The sequence below is a fragment of the Macaca thibetana genome, chromosome 9 (assembly GCF_024542745.1).
Source record: "Macaca thibetana thibetana isolate TM-01 chromosome 9, ASM2454274v1, whole genome shotgun sequence".
NCBI lineage: Eukaryota > Metazoa > Chordata > Mammalia > Primates > Cercopithecidae > Macaca > Macaca thibetana.
Window position 1 is genome coordinate 46,070,123 of NC_065586.1, and position 26,116 is coordinate 46,096,238.

At 41.1% G+C, this 26,116-nt stretch overlaps 2 protein-coding genes across 8 annotated transcripts in view; one reads left to right on the forward strand and one right to left on the reverse strand.

Moving 5' to 3' along the window:
• Positions 1–10,095, reverse strand: part of SHLD2 (shieldin complex subunit 2) — an 87,500-nt gene extending 77,405 nt beyond the window's left edge. For 2 of the 6 annotated variants that reach the window (XM_050803831.1, XM_050803833.1), the window contains exon 1: positions 8,268–9,637. The gene's annotated coding sequence lies outside the window, so the exon portion shown is untranslated. Of the gene's footprint in view, positions 1–8,267; positions 9,640–10,014 lie in introns of those variants that run through there. The other 4 variants (XM_050803837.1, XM_050803834.1, XM_050803832.1 and 1 more) reach the window with 4 other exon arrangements.
• Positions 10,096–10,157: 62 nt separating this feature from the next.
• Positions 10,158–26,116, forward strand: part of LOC126962609 (glutamate dehydrogenase 1, mitochondrial) — a 38,165-nt gene continuing 22,206 nt past the window's right edge. For both annotated transcript variants that reach the window (XR_007728735.1, XM_050803860.1), the window contains exon 1: positions 10,158–10,874. Coding sequence is in view for 1 of the 2 variants with exons in the window: in XM_050803860.1 (XP_050659817.1) it covers positions 10,430–10,874 (445 nt within the window). In the remaining variant the exon portion in view is untranslated. The remainder of the gene's footprint in view (positions 10,875–26,116) is intronic.

The window sequence follows — 26,116 nt, forward strand, 5'->3', positions numbered from 1 at the left end:
TGGTCTTGAACTTCTGACCTCTGGTGATCCACCTGCCTCAGCCTCCCAAAGTGCTGGGAATACAGGAATCAGCCACTGCACCCGGCCTTTATCCTACATTTAAAATCTTTTTTTTTTTTTTGTCAATTACTGCTTTAGATTGATATCATAGAAAAAAAATTGTCTCTCTGTGCTTCACTGGTTTTCGATGGCCCTCCAAGAATGCAATCACAAGGATTCCATATTTAATGGGGAAACTGTGGAGGACAGTAACTACGTAAAGAGCACTTTGAATATCCACCCCATGTAACTTCAAAATAGTCTTATCCCAAGCTATCCTTCTGATGATATATTACTATAACAGAGAATCCAATGAAACTGTCATTTCTGCCTATAGGACAACGAAACTTCTAATTTCAACATAAAGGTCAGTTTAGTCCTCTTATTTTAATCCACTTGCCTATGTGTGTTACATTGATGATAACAAGTTGCTAATGGCAACTTCATCCAAAAGTCTGTTGAAATCATTTAAGCACCTGATATTTCATTATAATCCTCAGATTTTCCCCAGAAGTTGAGGATGGATTTCTGTTCTGTCTTCCTGTCTAGATAAGAAAGTAAACACGACAACATGAAAACGATTTCCTTACAAGCTGTCAATAGTAAAAAGCTGTTCAAAAAATAGAAGGTATAATTTTAAAAATGTTATCATTTTTAAGATCTCAAGAACTAGACTTTGAAGACTGTTTACTGTATACAGTATAAAACTGCAAATAACATGATTCCCAGCGCCATATTTAAGAATGTTCTCCCCTCCTGTAAACTGCGTTAAAAAAATATATTATCACAGTAAGACAGCAGAGAGCAAGTCAGTTAATTTCTGTGGCAAATATGGCAGACACTGTGAGTTGTCTAACAATTATTCCTTCTGGCCAGGAACAGTGGCTCACGCCTACAATCCCAACATTTTGGGAGGCCGAGGCAGGTGAATCACCTGAGGTCAGGAGTTCAAGACCAGCCTGGTCAACATGGTGAAACCCCATCTCTACTAAAAACACAAAAAATTAGTCGGCCGTGGTGGCGGGTGCCTGTAATCCCAGGTACTGGGGAGGCTGAGGCAGGAGAATCGCTTGAACCCAGCAAGCAGAGGTTCCAGTGAGCCGAGATCCCACCATTGCATTCCAGCCTGGGCAACAAGAGCAAGACTCCGTCTCAAAACAAACAAATGAAAAAACCCAATTATTCCTTTTCTACCTTTCTTCCTGGCTGGCACAGCCTGCCTGTACTTCAGAGGCCAAAGTACCAGTAAGGCTTCCTTGCAGCCTCCCTTACAGCCAGGGCGTGGCATGTAACCAACCCAATCCTAGCTACTGGGGTCTAAGAGAGTTGAAGGTAGTTGGCAGGCCTTTAGAAAAGGTTTCTTCACTAATACGGGGATATGCACAGGAGGAAACTGCTATTTCACCAAAGAACTTAGTTATGGCTGCATATGACCCCTGGAACTGCTAAAGCCATCTTACAACCCTTACGAAAGATATCACAAACTTGCTGAACTGTAACAGAGAGAAGAGCAGAGTAGGTATCTGATGGTATCATTGAGCCCTTGGACTGACAATGGAAAAGCCCTGCCTTCAGGCTTCTTGTTAGATAATGTTATCTTGGTTTATGGCTTTCCTTTAAGCCATTTTTATTTGGATATTGCTACTTGAGGGTCAAAGCATCCTAAGGAATCTCTATCTGCTTACTTCAGGTCCAATTTTCTGAGCTGAGTCAACATTATCAGCATCTCTACCTTGTGCCTAGTCCTTCACTGACATGTCTTTCATTAAGAAGCAAGCGCAACGTAATTATACTCACATATATGCTTCACCCATAAAGTCTGTTTCTTCTGCAACACCTCTAGAATGGTCAAGGAGAAGGTACTTTTTGCTTCTCTGGTGTATTTTTCAGTTATGTCTGTTTTTAACAGCATTACAGATGTGCCCCAATTTTTACCTTACACTTCCTTTCTTATTATCCTCTAACACCAATTGTACTGAAATTACAATTGATCTAAAAGTTTCAAAAACAAAATGCTCAAGAAAGGATAAAGATTTTTTTCTAGAGGGTGGTCCACATCATTAAACAGAGCTGAATGGCAAGGCATCTTGAATGATGAATAACTGAATGTGCCATTCTTTATACATAAAGAAAACAAAAAACCCAATCTCTATTTTAAAATGAAGATAAAGAGAGGCATCATAAATAACATACAGGTGAGATCAGAATCCTATCTTAGTGGCCGGGTGCGGTGGCTCACACCTGTAATCCCGACACTGGGAGGCTGAGGCAGGTGAATCACAAGGTCAGGAGTTCAAGACCAGCCTGGCCAACATGGTGAAACCCCATCTCTACTAAAAGTACAAAAATTAGCTGGGCGTGGTGGCAGGCACCTGTAATCCCAGCTACTTGGGAAGCTGAGGCAAGAGAATCGCTTGAACCTGGGAAGTGGAGGTTGCAGTGAGCCTAGATTGTGCCATTCCTCTCCAGCCTGGGCGACAGAGCAAGACTCAGTCTTGCAAAAAAAAAAGAATCCTACCTTAGTACAGTTAATTTGTTAATATATCTTTTGATTTTTAAATTTTGATTTTCTTTTTACTTTTCATTTTTTTCCTAATTTAGCTCCCATTTATAAGCACAGTTAATTTTTTTTTTTTTTGAGACAGAATCTCGCTCTTGTCACCCAAGCTAGAATGCAGTGGCGCCATCTCAGCTCACTGCAACCTCCGCCTCCTGGGTTCAAGCAATTCTCCTGCCTCAGCCTCCCGAGTAGCTGGGATTACAGGCACCCGCCATCATGCTCGGCTAATTTCTGTATTTTTGTAGAGATAGGGTTTCACCATGTTGGCCAGGCTGGTCTTGAACTCCTGACCTCAGGTGATCCACCTGCCTCGGCCTCCCAAACTGCTAGGATTACAAGCGTGAACCACCACGCCCAGCCAGCACAGTTAATTTTTAAGAGACCTCATATGTTTCTTGCATGATAGCTTAAAAGGATAAGATCCTACATTTTTCATGTTTACTCACAACACGAAAGGAATCCTTAAGCAAGAGTTGATAAACCTTTGTTGACTGTTACTCAGCAATGCAAGAAAATGAAGACTTACCCAAACCAGCCATGCAGATTAACTGACATTCTTAGAAAAGGTTTTTCTAAGAGGAAAATAGATAACCTATTACAAAGAACAGTTCTCAAATCTTTTGGTCTCCGGACTACTTTACCTATTTATGTATAAGTTTCAAGTTTGGGCTTAGAAAGAATTTAATAATTGTGATAATTTTGTTTTGTTTTCTTTTCTTTTTTTTACTCCTGGGCCCAAGTGGTCCAGCAAAGTTGAAGCATACAAAAATCATTCTGTCGCCCAGGCTGGAGTGCAGTGGAACGATCTGGGTTCACTACAACCTTCACCTCCTGGGTTCAGGTAATTCTCGTGCCTCAGCCTCCCCAGTAGCTGGGATTGCAAGCATGCACCACCACACCCAGCTAATTAATTTGTTGTGACTTTGGTAAAGACAGGGTTTCTCTGTGATGGCCAGGCTGATCTAAAACTCCTGGCCTCAAGTGATCCACCAACCTCAGCCTCCTAAGTGCTAGGATTACAGGCATGAGCCACCATGCCCAGCTTAAACTATTGTATTTCTATATACTCATGGTGAACAATCTGAAAATGAAGTTAAGAAAACCATTCTGAGCCAGGCGTGGTGGTGCACACCTGTAATCTCAGTTACTCAGGACGCTGCGGCAAGAGCATGTCTTAAGCCCAGGAGTTCAAGGCCATCCTGGCCACACAGTAAGACCCTATCTCTTAATAAATAAATATTTCTTTTTACAATAGCATCAAAAAGAATACTTAGTAATAAATTCAACAAAAAGTACAAAACTTGTTTTTTATTAGTTGATTACGCATTTTATTTTGAAACAACAAATATCTTAAATTTTTAAAGGCCAATTCTCCTAAAACATTTAAGCCAAATACACACAAGTATATAGACTCAAAGTATTACTGCTGTATCCTTGATTCTCTTAAATTCTATACTTGATTCTAAATTATTCTGGGGCTAGAATATGCTTGCCATTAAGGAAATAATCTTGTTATGCTACAGAATTTTGGGAGTTACCATCTCATATAATTTTTGGGAATTGCTAACTTAGCTTACTCAGTTTTAAGAAGTGCAAAACTTATCCTCTGACAGTGATAAAACATTCCTGAGAGAAGTTTTAAAAGACCTACATATACAGAAAGATACCCCATGTTAATGAATCAGAAGATGTAATATTGTTAAAATGGCACTAATTCCCAAGTTATAGATTCAACATAATCCCCCTCAAAATTCCAGCTGACTTCTGTGCAGAAATTAATATCATGACACTAATTCATATGGACATAGAATAACCAATCTTGGGGGAAAAAAAAGTTGGAAGACTCTTATTTCCCAATTTCAAAATTTACTACAAAGCTAGAGTAATCGGCCCGGCACAGTGGCTCATGCCTGTAATCCCAGCACTTTGGGAGGCCGAGGAGGGCAGATCACCTGAGGTCAGGAGTTCAAGATCAGCCTGACTAACATGGTAAAACCCCATCTCTACTGAAAATACAAAAATTAGCCGGGCGTAGTGGCACGCGCCTGTAATCCCAGCTACTCAGGAGGCTGAGGCAGGAGAATTGCTTGAACCTGGAAGGCAGAGGTTGCGGTGAGTCAAGATTGTGCCATTGCACTCCAGCCTGGGCAACAGGGTGAGATCCCATTTCAAACAAAAAAAAGCTAAAGTAATCAAGACAAGGTAGTACCGGTATAAGGATAGACATATGGATGAACTGAACTGGCATCCAGATATAAACTTTCACATGTAGGTCAATTTATTTTTCATAGAGTGTGAAGACAATTCAATGGGAAAGAAAGTCTTTTGAACAAATAAACTGGATAGCCACGTGCAAAAGAATGAAATTGGATCCTTTTCTCACATTATGTACAAAAAGTAACACAAAATGGATAAAAACCTAAATGTAAAAGCAAAAACTATGAAACTCTTAGAAGAAAACAAAGGCGTAAATCTTCATGACCTCCAATTAGACAATGATTTCTTACATATGATACCAAAAGCATAAGTATCAAAAGAAAACATTTATAAATTGGACTTCGTCAAAATTTAAAACTTGTGCTTCAAAGTCACTAAGAAAAATGGGAAAATATAACCTAAAGAATGAAAGAAAACATTTTCAAATGATATATCTGGTAAGGAACTTATATCTAGAACATATTAAAAAAACTCTTACAATTCAATAAAAGACAACCCGACTTAAAAATGGGCAAAGGATCTGAATAGACATTTCTCCAAATAAGACATAAAAATGGCCCATAAACACATGAAAAGATGCTAAATATTATTAGTCATCAAGGAACTGCAAAAAAATACTTCATACCCATGAGGATGATTATAATAAAAAACACACATAACAAGTGTTGGTGAAGAAATAGAGAAATTGGAACTTTCATTCACTGCTGGTAAGAATTAAAATGTTGTAGCCACTGTGGAAAACAATTTGGCAGTACCTCAAAAATTTAAACATGGAAGTACCATTCCTAGGTATAAACGCACCCAAAAGAACTGAAAACATATGCACACACAAAAGTTCACAGCAGCATCATTCAGAATAGTCAAAAAGTGGAAATAATCTAAGTGTCAATCAATAATGAATAGATTTTTAAAATGTGGTACAGTCATACAACAAAAACTAGCCATAAAAAGAAATGAAGTACATGATACATGCTACATGCATAAACCTTTAAAATACTATGCCAAGTGAAAGACAGTTACAAAGGGTCACATACTCCTTTTATAGGAAAAGTCCGGAATAGACCGATTTGGTGAGACAGAAAGTAGAAAGTATATTTTTACCTTTTCAAATTAAATTATTTTTAAAAATGAATGGCTCAAGAATTTATATGCTATGTTTTTCTAAATCCTAACAATATTCTAAAATATTTTTAAGAGAGAAAAAAAGCATGCTATGAATCAAGAAAACAGACCTGGAATTTTAAACCAGCTAAGGAAAACTCAAAGGTGGAAAATTCATTTGACTTAGTGGAATGCTATCGAATGTTCCCTTCAAGCTGAATTTTGGTCTTCATTTGAATGGGAAATTACTATGAATAATTAAACTTCACTGTGTTGGGCATGGTGGCTCACACCTGTAATCCCAGCACTTTGGGAAGCAGAGGCGGGCTTATCGCTTGAGCCCAGGAGTTCGAGACCAGCCTGGGCAACATGGTGAAACCCCACGTCTACCAAAAATACAAAAGTTAGCCGGGAGTGGCGGCAGGCGCCTATAGTCCTATCTACTCAGGAGGCTGAGGTGGGAGGATTGCCTGAGCCCAGGAAGTGGAGGCTGTGGTGAACTGTGATCGTGCCACTGCACTCCAGCCTGGGTGACATAGTGAGACCCTGTCTCAAAAAATAAAAATCAAAAAACTTTACTTTGCAAATTATCTGTATATTTTACAAAAGTAATCATAAATGTAAAGTTGAAACTCATTAGACTTTATATCACAGTACATAATTTCTAACTAAATGGAACAAATACTTAAAATACTTCTTGGAATAGTATAAATAGGGTAACTTTGGAGTCTGATACACAGGTTTGAATCTCAGCCTATTTACAAGCTTGGTGATCATCAACAACTTGTTTGGTTTCTGTGGGCCTCACTCCCTGCTTCTTTTTGTTTGTTTGTTTTTTAGATGGGGTTTTGCTCTTGTTACCCAGGTGGAGTGCAATGGCGCAATCTCGGCTCACCGAAACCTCCGCCTCCCAGGTTCAAGCGATTCTCCTGCCTCAGCCTCCCGAGCAGCTGGTATTATAGGCACGCGCCCCCACACCAGGCTAATTTTGTATTTTTAGTAAAGACGAGGTTTCTCCATGTTGGTCAGGCTGGTCTCCAACTCCCAATCTCAGGTGATCTGCTCGCCTAGGCCTCCCAAAGTGCTGGGATTACAGGTATGAGCCACCACCCCCAGCCACTCCCTGCTTCTAATAAATCAGGAATTATAATACCTATAGTCTGAAAAGAAATACTGCAAATATTCACTAAATGGGGGGAAGAAATGGATAATTTCATTCTGCTTTTTAAAAACCTATTTCTACTCTTCACATTTTTTTACTTGCATGTAATTTTAAAACATAATGACCAGGTGCAGTGGCTCAACACCTGTAATTCCAACACTTTCAGAGGCCAAGGTGGGCAGATCACTTGAGGCCAGGAGTTTCAGAACAGCCTGGCCAACACGGTGGAACTTCGTCTCTATTAAAAATACAAAAAAATTAGCCGGGCATGGTGGCAAGCACCTGTAAACCCGGCTGCTTGGGAGGCTGAGACAGGAGAATCACTGGAACCTGGGAGGCAGAGGCTGCAGTGAGCTGAGTTTGCACCGCTGTACTCCAGCATGGGCAATTGAGCAAGACTGTCTAAAACGAAACAAAAACATAATGATGATTTTAAAAATAAAAACATCTATTTTATAGGGTACTTGTGAAGCCAGTTTGCAAGGCACCTACACATAGGAGATTCTCAATAAAAAAAAAAAAAAAAGTAATTTCCACAACTCTATTCCTCACCTCTTCCAAAGCTTCTTCAATTCTGCCTTTCCTTTTTTGAGATGGAGTCTTTTCTCTGTTGCCCAGGCTGGAATGCAATGGCACGATCTTGGCTCACTGCAACCTCTCCGCCTGATTGAAGCGGTTCTCCTGAGTAGCTGGAACTACGAGCACCGCTCCACCACCACCACGCCTGGCTAATTTTTGTAGGCCCCCCCACTATGCTTGGCTTATTTTTGTATTTTTAGTAGAGACGGGGATTCACCATGTTGGCCAGGCTGGTCTTGAACTCCTGACCTCAAGTGATTCGTCCGCCTCAGCCTCCCAAAGTGCTGGGACTACAGGTGTAAGACACCTCCTTAGGCCCAATTCCACCTTCTTGAATTCAGGTGAACAGGCCACAGAAGCAGCAAAGTGAAACATTTATTTTTCTGAAGGCTAAGGTTATAAAGATAAACAAAGACAATAAAACTAAGCTTTTAAACCCTTTTCCTCAGAACATAACCAAATAATTTAATCCAAAAAGAAAAATATTTCCATATGTTTACTGATGCCAATCATGTTATTCTGAAACTCCAAGGGTTTTTTGCAGGAGTGGGGGATTGTGATGTAAGAGAGTAAAACGATAATACATCTAGTAAAAAGGGAATTTGATACCTTAATCTTTTGACCATCAGTGAAAATTCAGGATTCAGGTCAGAGTATATTTTTCACTGAAAAACGCAGCACAATGGCAATGATTTATTTAGCAAGTAAGTTAAAATATAAGTTCCACCTGTATAAAAAGATAATTTTTACTGTGAGAGTACACTGAGATAGATGAATGTAATTTAACAGATCCAGGTTGTCACTTTATATTTTACACAATATTTCGAGAACTAAGAACTTTCTCTTCCATATTCTAAAAGACGAATAACGTGAACATATCAGGAAGTACCATCGTTCTGCGGATCAAATGCGTGTCATTTTAAAACCACCCAAGTACACTGAGACCGCTAACACTAGTAATGTGGCGTTTGGCAGCCTGTCTTAATGACTGTCATTAGAGCTTTATTTTTTAGTTTCTTTTTATAGAGATGAGTCCAGGCTGGTCTTGAACTCCTGGGCTCAGGGCAATCAACCTGCTTTGGCCCCCAAAGAGCTGGGATTACAGGCGTAAGCCACCCTGCCGGCCTCGTTAGTTTTAAAAGCGCCAAAGACATCCATAGGAATGCGTAACTTTAGCATTTCCTATCAAGTATGTATAAATACATAACTGAACCCTCGTATAGCATAAAGTTTATAAATCATATACTGAGGCAAGGTGCGGTGGCTCACGTCTGTAATCCCAGCACTTTGGGAGGCCGAGGCGGGCGAATCACTTGAGGTCAGGCGTTGGGAGACCAGCCTGGCCAACACGGCGAAACCGCATCTCTACTAAAAATACAAAAATTGGCCGGGCGTGGTGGCGCATGCCTATAACCCCAGCTACCTGGGAGGCTGAGGTGGGGAGAATCGCTAGAACGAACCCATGGAGACGGAAGCTGCAGTGAGCCGAGATGGTGCCACTACACTCCCGCCTGGGCGACAGAGCAAGATTCCGTCTCAGATAAATAAATAAAATAAAATAAAAAATAAATCATATACTGAACCATTTAACAAACACATATATTCCTGAGAAAGAATTTCCTGGGGGCATTATCGAATTTCTAGTTTCCTTATTTTACACTACTTCAGAGGGAGATAAGGTCTCCCTCTGTCGCCCAGGCTGGGGTGCGGTGAAGTGATCGTAGCTCACTGCAGCCTCGGACTCCTGGGCTTAAGTCATCCTCCAGCCTCGACCTTCCAAAGTGCTAGGACTAAAGGCATGAGCCACCGCGCCAGCCCGGAGCCTCTGTCTGCAAAGGTGAAGCACAGTCAGTGCTGTGGAGCGACACAACCACGACGTGCGTTAACTATGCGACCTCCACACTGCGGAGCAGCCGAATGGGACAAGAAAAACTCGCGTGGTGAGAGCCTGTGGGCGATTGACTCCTCTCTAGCTCACACCAGCCACACATAATCCAACTCCGGGTGCCGCGCAGCTCTCTGCAGCACTGCCTGGTGACGCCGAGCCCTCAGCCCGGCCTTCCGCGGCGGCGGCTCTGCCTCGCTTTCCTGCCCACGTGTCAGCATCCGCATACCCGGCCCCGGCCCGAGGCCGCCCGAGGACAGGCCAGGCTGGGCCGCCCGTTCCGAGGGCGCGCGGGCGGAAAGGAGGGGCGCCCGTGACTCACACGACCCGGTCCCCGACCAGACCGCCAAACCTGACCCGTGCTGCGCTCCGCGGGACTCGGCCTCTCAGCGCCCCACAGAGGCCAGCCCCCGACCCCGACCTCCCTGGGCTACCTCCCACCCCCCTGGGGGACCCCCGCGGCGCACATACCTGAGCACCCAGCGGGAGGCGGGTGCGGCCTGCGAGCAGATCCGGCCCTCCCCACCCCTCCCCTCCCCTCCCCTCCCCTCCCTTTCCCTTTCCCTTTCCTATGGGCGCGCGAGCATGCGCGCCGAGCCCGCCCGCGCCTGCGCGGCCCCGACGCCCAGCCGGCACGCGCCGCCGCCAGCCAGGCCGGGCGAGGCCGCGGCGGAGGCGGAGGCCCGGCGCCCTGGGCGGCGCCCTGCCCCCGAAGTCCGTCCTCCCCGTTAGGTGGCGAGCGCCCGAGGGGAGGGGACAGCCGGGCAGACAGGAAGCTGCAGCTTAAAAGGGCAACCCGCGCCGGACCCTTCCTCCCTAGTCGCGGGGACTCTGAGAAAGCACTCCTGTTCCGCGACCATCACGCACCTCCTCTCCGCCTGCCGCCATGTACCGCTACCTGGGCGAAGCGCTGCTGCTGTCCCGGGCCTGGCCCGCAGCCCTGGGCTCGGCGACAGCCGACTCGGCCGCGTTGCTGGGCCGGGCCCGGGGACAGCCCGCAGCCGCCCCGCAACCGGGGCTCGCATTGGCCGCACGGCGCCACTACAGCGAGGCGGTGGCCGACCGCGAGGACGACCCCAACTTCTTCAAGATGGTGGAGGGCTTCTTCGACCGCGGCGCCAGCATTGTGGAGGACAAACTGGTGGAGGACCTGAGGACCCGGGAAAGCGAGGAGCAGAAGCGGAACCGGGTGCGCGGCATCCTGCGGATCATCAAGCCCTGCAACCATGTGCTGAGTCTCTCCTTCCCCATCCGGCGCGACGACGGCTCCTGGGAGGTCATCGAAGGCTACCGGGCCCAGCACAGCCAGCACCGCACGCCCTGCAAGGGAGGTGAGCGTCGGCCGGGCCCCGTCCCGCCCTCCCTGCCTCCCCTGCGGCTCTCCCCTCCGGCCTCCTGCCAGTGCGGGGCTGCTGCTCAGCTCAGCCCAGCCCAGCCCAGCTGGGGCGGGCCGGGTCCCCTCCCGGGTCACCCCGCCTCGGATGTGGCCGGCTCTGTGGATGGTGATTTTTCCGCCTTAAAACCATCATGCGGTTGGCCTTCGCCTTCCCCCGCGCCGTCATCCCGGGCCTCTGTACATGTCGATCTTGCATGCAGAGTAGATGCTGCACCGGTCTCCTTTTGGTCCCCGTGTCTGTGTCACACACGGCGGGTCCTGCCGAAATACAATTCTAGGAAAGGGAATGACCTGCGCGTGTGATAATGCCTCGTCGGTATTCTTGGGCTTCTGTGACTCTCCCCTAAATGCAAACTGTCAAATTATTTTCTGATATTTGTTCACTCCTGTCCTAAAAGTGACAGATGATATAGAAACATAGAAAATGACTTGGCTTCTAAGTTTGAAATCTAGACAGTTTTATTAACCAAAGGAATTTACTAATCACGCGTTAATCGTTTCAATTAAGTGATTTTCCCATTCTGACAGGTTGTTTTATACCCAAAAAAAGGAAAAACACGAAAAAAAAATCACAAGCAATGTAATATCTCTGACAAATAAACACCCGGCGTCCTGACAATAAATCTACAGGTTGTAGGCTGCGGGTGGCCAGCCAGCCAATGGAATGAAATAGCTCTGGGGGTGTGTACTGGTCCTGGCTAGCACTGAATTTGAGCTTCAGGAAAGATATAATACGTGAAGAAAGGGGTCAGATACTGTTTGGTAGTCACTGGGTTATCCTGTAGTTTAAATCATTGAATGTCTGTAGATTTGGCCTCTGTGGTCAGATTGCTTTCTTCGAGCAAATGAGAGCTTTTTTTTTCCCTTTTTTCCCCCAATACATTGCACCATAACTCTTTAATAACCTAAAATGGAATGGACAAACCACTTTTGTCTACTGTAAAAAAGAAAAATTAGATGGAATAAAGAGCCCAGGGAGGCGAGGAGTCCTGTTGGAGATGGATTGGCCGAGAAGCACAGAGAATGTTGGGCTAGACCCTTGTCTCAGTAAACCTGGTTCTGTGCCCTTTCAATTATGCCCGCTGACTTCTAAGGATGTTTAGAAATCCTCTCTGTGCCGGAAAAACTTGAGCGGTGCTGATATTCCCAGAAGGGGGAACAAAGGTTGCTTTTAAAGATTTACTAAATTTGCATTGACCCCACCCACTTCTAGGACTTAACTTTGGAGCTTAATTATCCTCTAGCTCTGGTTTCCTCAGCCAAAACCAATGTTTGAACCACTTTGACCTCTGATTTCCTTTCTAGCTTCAAAATTGTATAAAATATACATACCGTCAGTCTCCTACATTGCTTTCCTTCTTCCTACCACTCCCTTATTCTCCAAACCAGGAATACAAGTTCAGACTCCAAAGAAAGGCAAATAAGGATGTTGGAGGAAGTTCAGGCAATGTATAGTAAATATTGAGTTGCATCGTTTTCTTAAAACGGACGTGAAGTTGATTTTTTGCTATCTTTTTGGCAGCATTTGCCAGTCCTTTAAAAGGTGTACAGATAAATCAGTGTATGTGGTTTTCTGCAGGATCTGATTTGGTCTCTGAAATCCCTTTTCTTCGGTTTTTCGGATGCCCAACCCTCTCCTGTTTTTATAAATCGCAGCTCCACAAACTCACTGAAGCAACTCGTTTACCATAGTTTGTCCTCTCTCTTGTTGCCACAGCAGTTTTAATGCCAAAATATTGAACCTAGCAACAAATTGGGTCAGCCATACCAAAGCACTGTTATTGTAGCACTTGCTTGTACTGGAGTGTAAGATACAACTTTCTGTTCTACTTATCCCATTTACAAAAAAGCATGCTATTAACTCCCAGCATGTAAACATGGAGAAACTGAATTGTTACTAATACACTGTTGCAAGCATTGCAAGATGATAGAACATCAAAGAAAATTGGCCTCTACAAAGTGATAAATTTATTATCCTCAGGAATTTGAAAGGCTTTCTGGATTGGGGAAGATTATATAGCTATGAAAGCCCTTAAATATTTTAGTGTGCTTAATAAACAGTATACTGTTTGATCAGCAAAATTTGGGTACTGTAGCCTTCCATGCTTTGTGTTCAAGACACCCCCAGATCTATCCAACCATTTATCACCCTTGTTTGCAGAGAATGTGCATTCTAAGAGGGACAGGTCTCCTTTCTAAAAGCTTTTTTAACGTCTAAGAAATTGTTAACGTTTGTGGTCCCGCTGTAGTCTTAGAAACACAGAATATATTAGGTGATTGAGATTTTTTTTAAATGTTTTGGATAATCCCTATGAAATTGTCTTTCCCTCTTAAGCATATTTTAGCACATTCTGCCCTTTCCCCACTAACCTGTCTTCTCTCCCCTTGGTTCTTTGCCAAAAAAAAAAAAAAAACCTCATCTGCCTCTCTCCACCCTTTTTCCTACCTTCAGCTTTCTATTTCTCATTTGCCCTCAAGAGCAACCTTATGCCTGAGTTTTCTAAATTAAAATTCTTGAGGTTGAAGCAAAGCAACCATTTAGTAATAATCTCTGTAAGGGAAGCAGATGGTTTTAAGACTTGGTGGCTGATGTGTACTTTTTCCAAGTAAATATTTAATAATACACACTGTTTTTGTGTTTCTCTTTTCCCAGTTACCACATGTACCTGAGGCCGTTAGATTTGTCCATGTTAAGGATTTGAAAGAGTATGCTATAGGATCTGAAGAGAAGTTTAAGTGAGGCCTTAAAAATATTTCTAGCAAAGGGGCATATTATGAGAATTATGCGACTGATTTGAGAAGACTGGTTCAAAGGTTCTGATGTGTTTGGAAATATTATCAAAGATTGTTCTATTAACTTTTCTCTGAGTAAATTATCTGTATTTTGTTTGCTACGGTTCTGCCTGAGACCAGTCTACCTTTTTAGAAGGAAGTTTATCATTTAAAAGTCAGTTTGGAGGGAAAGTACAGATTGATAATAGCAATTTATTGATGGTAGTAGTCAATTAACTTTCTCTTCCAGTCTGCCCCCCAGTTGTCTTGATATTAAAACTATTAAAATTCCCTATCACTGATGCTACTATCATAAAATTTTCTAAAATTATCATAATTTACTTATAGTCGATGAACCGTAGATGGAGTTCTCTCATACATTGACCCTGAGTCTTTTAATTACAAATATTAGTACCCAAAAAAGTGTACCCTATGTTAGCCCAGTAGCTAGTTTTTAAAAGTCAAAATGCCAGAAGGAAACAGTGGAATCTTGTAATGCAAGGGTCATTGCAGGGTTAAAGACGCCCTCAGCCTCTGGGATGTCATTGTTTAAGGGAAGAATATAGAAAGCACTGATACTGATTTAAAATGAGATGTTTCTCTGCCTTCACTGGGGGAAAAATGTTTCTGACTTATTTTGCTATGATCAATTGACAACCATCAAAACTTAGGTAACTTTGAATAAACTCACAGTTTCTATTATTTTTAAGTAACTGTGTGTCTGCATCTGCTGCCACAGATAAAATATAACCTTTGTAGGTGAATTTAATGTAGGACTTGTCTGAAAGTTCAGTTAGAGGATAGGTAATTTATGTGTATGTCTTTTAAAAGCACTTTGCCCCGAGGTGATTATTTTTAATACATCTTATTTAAATACAGAACTGTGTTGCCCTTTTGCCTTTTTATTTCATGGAAGCCAAATGCGTCTTTTCTCCCAAGTATACTAGAAAGTGAAGACCCATGGTAATGGTAGTGATCTGTACATCAGATTGTCAGTCTTCCTGTCACTTGTGTGTATGAATCCATTTAGCAAGTTTGCTTTTGGCAGTAAAGCCCCACGTGCAGGAAGGCAAACACTGCTCACTCATTATCCAAAGTATACTTTGTGAGAATTAGGCATCAAAAATTGGAGCTTAAGCACCAGTATATATTAAAGTTCAATACAACTTGTAGTGTTTAAGTACAATAAATAAAAATTGAGGCTGAACCTTTGGCATATAGTGGGAAGAAATTGGGTTTACCACTGTTAATAATTCAGATTGCTTAGGAAAATCGATCTTTATCTACTTATGTTAAAAATACTAAGGATTCTGCCTGTAACCATTAAAAACTAAAATATTAACCTGTAGATGTTGAAAAAATCCTAGACACTAGTCTCTGCCATGTGACCGTTCTTCTGGGTTTGGTTTTTTTTTTTTTCCTATTTATTTTACCCAATAATTAGGCTTTTATAATGTAAGTAATGAAGAGAAAAATCTCTAATATCACTTTAATAGAGTACATTGATTCATAAATAGCCCATAAATTTTGTACTCAGCAAACCCATAAAATACACATGTATGATTCACATAATCAAATAGTAATGAAAGTTACAAAATGAAAAATGAAGCAGCTCTACCCCAAGTCCTTTCCCCAATATAACCATGAACAATCTTTTTTTTTTTTTATTATACTTTAAGTTCTAGGGTACATGTGCATAACGTGCAGGTTTGTTACATATGTATACTTGTGCCATGTTGGTGTGCTGCACCCATCAACTCGTCATTTACATCAAGTATAACTCCCAATGTAATCCCTCCCTCCTCCCCGCTCCCCATGATAGGCCCCGGTGTGTGATGTTCCCCTTCCCGAGTCCAAGTGATCTCATTGTTCAGTTCCCACCTATGAGTGAGAACATGCGGTGTTTGGTTTTCTGTTCTTGCGATAGTTTGCTGAGAATGATGGTTTCCAGCTGCATCCATGTCCCTACAAAGGACACAAACTCATCCTTTTTTATGGCTGCATAGTATTCCATGGTGTATATGTGCCACATTTTCTTAATCCAGTCTGTCACTGATGGACATTTGGGTTGATTCCAAGTCTTTGCTATTGTGAATAGTGGCGCAATAAATATACGTGTGCATGTGTCTTTATAGCAGCATGATTTATATCCTTTGGGTATATACCCAGTAATGGGATGGCTGGGTCATGTGGTACTTCTAGCTCTAGATCCTTGAGGAATCGCCATACTGTTTTCCATAATGGTTGAACTAGTTTACAATCCCACCAACAGTGTGAAAGTGTTCCTATTTCTCCACATCCTCTCCAGCACCTGTTGTTTCCTGACTTTTTAATGATCGCCATTCTAACTGGTGTGAGATGGTATCTCATTGTGGTTTTGATGTGCATTTCTCTGATGGCCAGTGATGATGAGCATTTTTTCATGTGTCTGTTGGCTGTATGAATGTCTTCTTTTGAGAAATGTCTGTTCATATCCTTTGCCCACTTTTTGATGGGGTTGTTTGTTTTTTTCTTGTAAATTTGTTTGAGTTCTTTGTAGGTTCTGGATATTAGCCCTTTGTCTGATGAGTAGATTGCAAAAATTTTCTCCCATTCTGTAGGTTGCCTGTTCACTCTGATGGTAGTTTCTTTTGCTGTACAACAATCTTAAATCTAATGCTGCTGTCTAAAACCGACTAGTTATCCAAATGAATCAGTATTTTCCCTTTTCCCAGAAATTAATACAGATTCAAGTGTTCACTATCAAGTTGGAATTGTTAATATGTGAAATACTACTGATAAAGACAGGAAAGGCTTTATTAAGGACAAGACAACAAACCAGGAGAAGGAGCTGCTCAAGCAAGACCTTCCGATTATCTTTGCAAAAAGGCAACTGTACCTGAAAGATTTTGCAGCCACACACATTTTGCCTTCACTGAGGTCAAATATTAGCAAGGACTAACATTTATTCAGCTCCGTGTGTGCCAGGCATTTTATTAAGAACTTTTCATGCATCATCGCTTCTATGCCTCATAGCAACAATGCATGTAAGAACTTTTCATGCATCATTGCTTTTATGCCTCATGCAATACACTGTTGTCCCTGATTTCCAAATGTGGCTACTAAGGTTGAGGAGTGAAGTGTCCTTTGGCAGGGTGACACAGCTAGTACGTAGTGGACTTGGGGTTCAGATTCTGGGCATCTGATTCCAGCACCCACCTTAATCGTTGTCTGGGATTTATTCGTGCAAAAAGTTACGAATTGTATCTTAGGCTTTTCATCCTAAGCACTGATTGAGAACCACCTCATGCATTTGACACAATGCTTCCTAATACTTCAGATCATAGATACTTTTGAAATTTCTGTTAAAGGCTATTAGAAGATAGAAAATATCTATCTAGAAAATAATACATATCTTCCTAGAAAATAATATATATTCAAACAACTTTGCATATGAAACTCAGCATAGATGATATCTCTAGAGGTCCATTTATTCTAATTACTAAAGAAATGAAATAACCTTTTTCCCCTACACCCAACTCCAAAGACCTGAAATGACATTTTAAAGAGTTTTCCATCAAAAGAGGTTTGAAGACTTTGGTGTTTTAAGAGATTAATGTGTTAGCCAGAACAACTCATTTCTCTACCAGTGTGTACTCCATTTATTTTTAAGTATTTTCTACTGAATAATTTTGAAATTACTTTCTTAGTTTTCTAAGAAAACTTAAAACTTTTAGCATTTTCTTAAAAACTAAGAAAATGCTTTGTTTATCATGAATTGCTATTTCTCTTGATTATTATTCTTGGAGAAAGTCTATCAGACATAATTCATCTGATTTGCTTCTAGGCTAGAGGAAAATGTGAAAGATGACAAATGAAAATTACAAAGGGTGTCAGTAGTACGGCTCCTTTTATCATTTGTCATTATCACAAATATATCAACACAGGACTTTTAAAAAATAGTTTGTACATATTGGGCCTCAGTAGGATTTTGCATGAATTTTTTTTTTCTTTTTTGCCAAGAGAGAAAGAGCAAAGAAATAACCAAAGGTGATGTACTCGTATTGGAGGTTTACCAAATAAGGACTGCTTTTATTATGAACTATAGTCAGTTTTTCTATTGTGTGTTTTTTGTTCCTGCAGGCAAGATCTCTGAACTTTATGCAGAGGGTTCTTTTAAAAAACCAAAGTTGAATTTTTTTATTTTTTGGAATATTTTTTTCATTTATTTCTCCCAAGTAGAGCAGACTCCAAACTCTCTTTTGTACTATGTCTTTTTTGTTTTGCCACTAGCTCAGTATTCTGTTTCTACATTTTCCTTTCCTAGAACCAGTCAATAAATGACCAAAAAAAAAAAAAAAACCTAAATCATGTGTTATTGCACTAGGAGTTCAAAGATACCAAGGACAGTCTTGTTTGTTTATTTGTTTTTTTGTTTTTTGGTTTTTTTGAGACAGAGTTTCGCTCTTGTTGCCCAGGCTGGCATACAGTGGCGCGATACTGGCTTACTACAACCTCTGCCTACCGGGTTCAAGCAATTTTCCTGCCTCAGCCTACCAAGTAGCTGGGATTACAGGCATGCACCACCTCGCCTGGCTAATTTTTATATATTTAGTAGAGACATGGTTTTGCCATGTTGGTCAGGCTGGTCTCGAACTCCCGACCTCATGTGATCCACCCTCCTTGGCCTCCCAAAGTGCTGGGATTACAGGCGTGAGCCACCACGCCCGGCAGACAGACAGTCTTGATGTGGGAACAGAGAAGGCTGGATAGGAGTTGGATAAGGCGATTTCAGATAAGAGGGGGTGACTTCACCCAAGGCAGGGAGTGGAACTGTGTGTAAGGGGATCAGGAGGACAAACTACATTTGTAAATAATGAGAAATAAGAACTTGTGACAGTAAATATATTTGGTCTCTTTGCCTGGTTCCCAACACAGAGCTCCTGAATCCCTTGCAAATTCCTGAGTGATAGGAGCATCTTTTGTTGTAACTAGGACACTCTTGATGGGCTTCTGAGTAGCTTCAAGTTGGGGGCTAGTCACCAACATGTAGAACAAGTCATAATTAGAAATTTGGAACTTTCACCCCCACCCTCTGACCTCTGGAGATTGGAAAGGGACTGAAGATCAAGTTTAATCAGCAATCAGTAATGCCCTCATAGTGGAACCTCTATACAAACCCTAACTGATGGGTGGAGTGTGGGGAGAGTTCAGAGAGCTTCCAGGTTGGTGAATGCGTCCGTGTATGGGTAGGGTGGTACACTCCCAATTCCAGGGGGGACAGAAGCTGCCCTGGGGACATTCCAGACATGGCCCTGTGTACCTCTTCGTGTGGCTGTTGATTTGTATCCTTTACATAAGTAATGTTTCCCTGAGTCCTGTGAGCCTTTATAACAAATTATTGAACCTGAGGAGGGGGTCATGGGAACTCCCTGATTTGTAGCCAAGTTGGACAGAAGTGTGGGTGCCCTGGGCACCCAGGACTTAGAACTGGCATCTGAAGTAGGGAACAGTCTTGTGAGACTGAGCCCTTGAGCTGTGGGGTCTGTGCTAACCCCAGTAGTCAGTGTCAGAACTGAATTGCAGGACACCCAGGTTGTATCTGCAGAGAACTGGTGAACTGCTTAGTGTGGAAAACCCACACATTTGGTGTCAGAAGTGTGTGAGTAGAAATAGTTTTCCTTTTATGTCTGTTGGATGGATAATGATGAACCTAGCAGGGCACAGAAAGCTAGGCAACAGGGAAACTGAGAATGAAGTTGTAGCAGAGAATGAAAAAGAAAAGACAGATAAAACATTTTGAAGAAAGGACAGTAATGTATTCCCAACAGGTAGGATTTACTGGATGAAGGAGAGAAGAGGCAAAGATAACTACAAAATTTCTAGCCTGAGAGACTGGTAGAGAAAAATGGTAGTATCAGGGACAGACAGGGTTATTAAGGAAAAGGATTGGATTTTTAAAATAAAGAAGATCTGGTGTAAAATTATCCTCAGGAAAATTGGAAATCCAGGCACGTACTTCTCTCCATCATGCCCTTGCATAGTGCAGTCCCTCTGCCTGTCCATGCCTTGCCTCCCCCTCCCTAGGATTCTTCTTCCTCTCTTAAGACCCATCTCAAATATCACCTAGACTTGTAAATAAGTTATATGAAACTGGATAGCTGAGGTTTCAAGCCTTTATCCCTTTGAACCTTTTTAATAACAAGTTACTTTTATCTTTTGCTAAATCCAACTTTATATTCACCATTTTAACTAGCATCATTTCCGATTCCAAGACCTGATTGGTGTGAAAGTGCAGCTAAGTTACTGTTAATCGAGATCAGAATAAGAGAATTTACGAAGAAAAATTAACAAAATCCCCCTTTTAATGCATAATCTTCCATCCATCAGGCTGTAAGTTAAATACCTAACACAAAACAAAGCTGTATGTTTTATGGATATGTACGTATATAATTGCAGGGAACATGATTTGGAAGGATATACACTTATATTGCTAAGAATAGTCACCCCTAAGGAGAAGACTGGGGTCACAAGTGGAAGTCAAGGGAGTCTTCAGCTTTCTTTTTGTATTTAAATTTTGATAGAAATATATACATATGTATTATAATTTTAAATTTTTAATGAAAAACAGTATTTTTCCTATTTTCTTTGATCTGTCAATAGGTTATATTTTTCCAGTATCAGCTAAACATTTGCTTCCCAGAAAGCTTAGTTACCTCTTCAAAATTTATTCAGGTTAAAGTAAAAGATTTAGATAGTGGATTAAAAATCTAAGATGGTATTTGCCTACTTTATATAGAACAGTATATTGATGCTGCTAAAGCAATTAAAGTATAATTTTTCTTTTTTCTTTTTTCTTTTTTTTTTTTTTTTGTTTTGTTTTTTGGAGATGGAGTCTCACTCTCTGTCGCCCAGGCTGAAGTGCAGTGGCGCAATCTCCGCTCATTGCAACCTCCATCTCCCAGGTTTAAGCGATTCTCCTGCCTCAGCCTCCCCAGTAGCTGGGATTACCAGGTGCGCACCACCATGCCCAGCTAATTTTGTTGTATGTTTAGTAGAGACAGGGTTTCACCATGTTGGCCAGGCTGATCTTGAACTCCTGACCTCAAATGATCCGCCCACTTCAGCCTCCCAAAGTGGTGGGATTACAGGCGTGAGCCACCATGCCCAGCCTACAGTGTATACTTTTTCTTCGCTCCTGCATGCAGTGCTCCTTCCAGTGCTGAATGTCTGAATTTTTATCTGAGACATAGTATTTCAGATGGTCATTACTTGCGGGTGGTCATTAATAGTTCCTCCCTGCTTCTAACCTTCCTCTCCTCATTTTAAATTAAGTTACGCTACATTATTGTGGGTTAGGAGGTACATTAATATTAAATGAAAAAATATAATCTGATGAGTGAGTGGCAAGACAGTTATCGTATGAATATTGAGAGTTGTTCTGAGGCCTTTTTGTTTTTCTGGGGGTTCTGTGCTTCTGGTAGAACTCTTGGTTATTGAATAAATAGTTCCTGAAAAGTGAGAAAGTACAATTGGAAATTAGATTTCTGATGAATAAATCAAACCCTATTAAGAGAACTAGGTTCAAGTAATTTTAAAACCACTTGAATTTTCATAAATGTTTTGTTAATTATTGATTATAAAAAACAGTGACTCTAGCTGGAGGCTTTTGTGTGTTTGCTTTTGAGTCAGCTAGGAAAAGGAAGAAAAAGTCAAGCTTAGTCAATTGTGGTTTTCACTGAATCTTTTTTAAAGTAATGAGCTGGTTTGTTTTCTTCATCACTATAGCAACTTAAGCTAGTTTTTGCTTTTGATTTTTTATTTCCCCTAGAGAAACCTAGCATGCACTGCTCATTAGACTTGAGCATACTAAGGAATATCTGTGGTAATTAAGTTAAAAATCAGAGCGGTGTTTTGTGCCGTGTATAGTTGCAGATGTCTGCATTTCACTAATATTCTTTGGAAACATCTGGATACCGGTTAACATAAAATAACTGTTTAGTCGGTTTCTGTTCAGAATAGAAGGAATGATTTAAAAGTTCCCATTGTAGTATGTACGTCATTCTATCCCTAGCCCTTCCTCCAGCTTGACTGAGATTGATAAATAACAAACATCATGGGTGGTGTGTCTTTAGTTTCCTCTGGTGAGCTCGCTGCACAGATTACTTTGTCAGCAGTGTGGCCTTGATTTTTAGGCTCTGTTTCTAATGAGATCAGTTCTGTGGCCAACACCTGTGTACCAAGCCCATTCACTGTCTAGCTTAGCCAGCCATGGACTCCTGCTCTTGGTTAGAAGTATTTGCCTTCATTTCTGCTAGCACAGTTCACCAAAAACCCAACTGATCTCAAACACTAGTAATTCATCAATGGAGTCTAACAGAGTTTTAAGGTGTGTGTGTGTGTGGGTGTGGGTGGGTGTGGGTGTGGGTGTGTGTGTAGAGATGGGATCTCACTATGTTGTCCAGACTGGTCTTAAACACCTAAGCTCAAGTTCTCCTGTCTCAGCCTCCCAATGTGCTAGAACTACAGTCATGAGCCACCATGCCCAACCCTCTAAGACTTTGGGATACAAAAATGTAATTTATCTTTTCTCCATTTCTGGTATAAAACATCTCTTCCTTCCTCCTTCTAGTTTCTGTTCTGTACTCCTGTTTGATCTGTGTTGGTCCTGTAAACCTTCAGCCTTCTGTTCTGAAGGAGGAAAGGCTTGGTTTTATAAAAAGTGACAATATTCAGACCACATAAGATCCTTCTTGCTTCATTTTGGCTTAAATACTTTAAGATTTTCTGATTTTCTTGTATGTATATGTATTTACCTATTATTTGACTTTATTGAACAACTTCAAATTGAGTATATTTGAACGAGAGTAGGCATTCAAAAGTGCTAGGCTTTCCCTGCCTTTCAGAACTTTGAGGTATATGTCACATCATTTTGTCCTTCACATTCTCCAGTTGTGCTAATTTTTCCGAATCCGTTGAGTCAAGTAGAGTACCTTCCTTTTTGCAGTCATATTCTTACTTTTTTTTTTTTTTTTTTTTTGAGACAGTCTCAAACTCTTGCCCAGGCTGGAATGCAGTGGTTCAATCTCAGCTCACTGTAAGCCTTGTGAGTAGCTGAGACTACAGGAGCATGCCACCACGCCCAGCTGATTTTTGTATTTTTAGTAAAGATGGGGTTTCACCATGTTGGCCAAGCTGGTCTCAAACTCCTGACCTCAAGTGATCTGCCCAGCTCGGCCTCCCAAAGTGCTGGGATTATAGGCGTGAGCCACCACATCTGGCCTCTTACTTAAATCTCTTAGTGCCCCTTAGAATGTAGTTAAGAATTTTCAGGTGACAGTATATTTTTGATAGTTATCTTTGGTTTCCAAACCTAGAGAAGGAAGACTAACTGGCTTTCTCCGTGTGTGGGTACATCGTGTCTTATTGGAGATTGTTTTGTTTCAAGTATTGCTGCAGAGTATTTTATTAATGGTTACACTTTAAAATTTTTTGTTTTTCAGATTAACAATTTAGGTAACCCAGTACTTGATATTTGCCAATTACTAGAATTAAAAACATGTATGTATCACTGGTTAACTAGAAATTTAAAATGAGAATGTTTCTTCTTTAGCCCAGGCAGTATCACTTGGATTAATTTCTATCCCCTCCCTGTCCCTACTCTATCGGCTCCGTGGCTTCTTCCACTAAGCTGGTGCTTTCTTTATAGCTCCTCCTGTGCACTAAACCTTTATTGTTCACTAAACCTTTATTGGTTCATAGCCTACAGAAAATGCCTGTGGTGTGAGAGGTAATTTGTGAAACTGCCTCTCTTCCCTGTTTAGCAGTTGAGCTCTCTAAATGGGTGTAGCTGGGAAAGAAAATTTAATTTTACAAACAAGAATTCCTGGGTTCCATCCAGTGGAACATGTCTTTTGTTATACACACAGTTTCTGACTCATATCGTTCCATGACTTATAATAAAGTGGACATTTTGTTTACACTGTTGTATGGAAGGAGGGGTCTGGTTTCTAATTTTTAATAGCATCTATTTCTAGAATATAGGCTTGCCATTTGAATGCTTCTGTTTTTTTAGTTTCTAAGTTAAAAGAAAGTAACTTTTCCTCCACTTCAGAAAGCAAGGAAAATTAAAAATAATGTGATGACTTCCATAGGCTCTAAAAGAGCAATGAAAAAAGTGATTTATGTGTGGGAGAAGAAATACTAGTTCTTAATTAATACATTGTTTTACCACTTCCTGTGAATTTATGTAGAAGTAATAAACTTATTAAGTCATTTATTCAAACTCTTGTCAGTTTAGACTTTTTAATTGCTTTATTACCTGCCATTACTTTGTAATACTTGTTATAGCAGTGGTAATAGTTGAGATTTGCATATTGAGCACTTGCAGGGCACTGTGCCAGATTCCCCACATGTGATATTCCTCCCAGTCATGACACCCATCCCAGGAGAGCAGCGTTAACGCCCCCCATGCAAGCACATGGTGCAGGCTGGGTGACCTGGGCACAGTGCCTGACCGTTTCCCTGGCTTACTGTAGTTATCATTACATCATATGTGGTATTACTTAGAAGCATTTTGAATAATTTGAAAAGCATGTTTTAGTGTTTAAACAATTTTTTTTTTTTTCTTTGAGAAAAGGTCTGGCTTTGTTGCTGGGGTGGAGTGCAGTGACCTGAGCATAGCTCACTGCAGCCTGCAACTCCTGGGCTCAAGCGATTCTCCTGCCTCAGCCTCCTGAGCATCTGGGACTACAGGCACATGCCCCCACACCCAACTCAATTTTTTTTTTAAGATACGAAGGATCAATCTTAATATTATTTACAATTTTTTTTTCCTTTTCTGTGGGCCTTATCTGACTGGAACTTCTTTTTAAATTTTTTATTTTTTAAATTATAAATTGACAAATTATAGATATATATTTATGAGCTACAAAGTAATTTTATGATTTATGAATACAACATTGCATAATTAAGTCAAGCTGACTAACCTGTTCACCACTGGAAACAATTGCAAATCATTATCATTTTTTCTGGTGAGAACATCTGAAATTTACTCAGTGCTTTTGAAATGTGCAGTACTTTTTGTTGTTGTAGAAATGTGGTCTCACTCTGTTGGCCAGGCTGGTTTCAAACTCTGAGCTCAAGTGATCCTCCCACCTCAGCCTTCTGGTGTTGGGATTACAAGCGTGAACTACCACGTTGGGCCAAATGTATAATCTATTATTATTTACTGTATTCACCATGCTGTGCAATATATCTCAAAAAAACTTACCCCTCCTGCCTAATTGAGGCTTTGTACCCTTTGACCATCATCTACCCATCACCCCCATCCCCAATTTTGTATACTTGGAGTCCTTTCATGATATATGTGGAGGCTTATGGTAAGTTATTTAAAACTTACATGTATGTCAAAATTTTTTGTGGCCGTAGCTTTTCTTTTTTAAATTTTGAGAGCCAGAATATTTGTATATTTATTCAACATGTATTTGAGTGCCTAACATATGCCATTTTCTGTGTTAGGAACCAGAAATTAAAGCAGCGAACAAAACACAGTCTGCCCTCATGGTGCTAATTCGCCAGGTAGGGAAGCCAGATAATAAACACATGTATAATGCGAAGTCAGTAATAATAAACGATATGAAGAAACAAGTAAGGTAGGAGAGGCAGGAAAGGGGGGGTGAGAAAGAGGTGCTCTTTTAAATACAGTGGTCAGGGAGAGCCTCTCAGAATGAAGTTTTTAACAGACCTGAATGAAATGGGGGAGTGAGCTATACAGATATCTGCTGTGTGCTAGAAAAATTACCTGTAATTTTGCATTCTAAAAGTTTAATAATGAGTACATTTATCTCACAATTTGAGAATCAATTATATACAAGATACAGTTCTAAGCACATACTCCTAAGTATAATTTGTTGTTTTTACAGTAGACCAAATAATTATGCTCAGCTTCAGAATATGCTCTTTATGATCAAGTGTACAATAGATAAATTCTCTTATAACATTATCAGTATTAAGGTTCATGTTTTCAGAAACATATAAAAAAACTAGCTTTTAAAATTGACTAGGGAAGTTCTCTCAAACTGCCAGTCCATGAGATACTGTATATTTTCTATCTGAAAAACTTTTATTCTCAGAATTCTTTAAAAGAGATGTCGCTGGGGCTCCCATTACTTACCTGTGACTCCCAGTGGAAATCATACCCAGCCCTTCAAGAGGGGCTGAATCCGTTGAGAGTCGGGGGGTAGAAAAAAATGCTGCAGCTGCTTGTGGGTATCCTTCACACACAAACACACAGTGCCCCAAGCACTGTGCAGTCAAATGTCGACCCCGCTCGGACTTTCCTCCTTGGGGTTGAGAAGCAATGGACTATAGAGAAAGAAAGGTGGCTTAGCACTCCAAAACTTGGAAGGGTAATTGACCAAGACC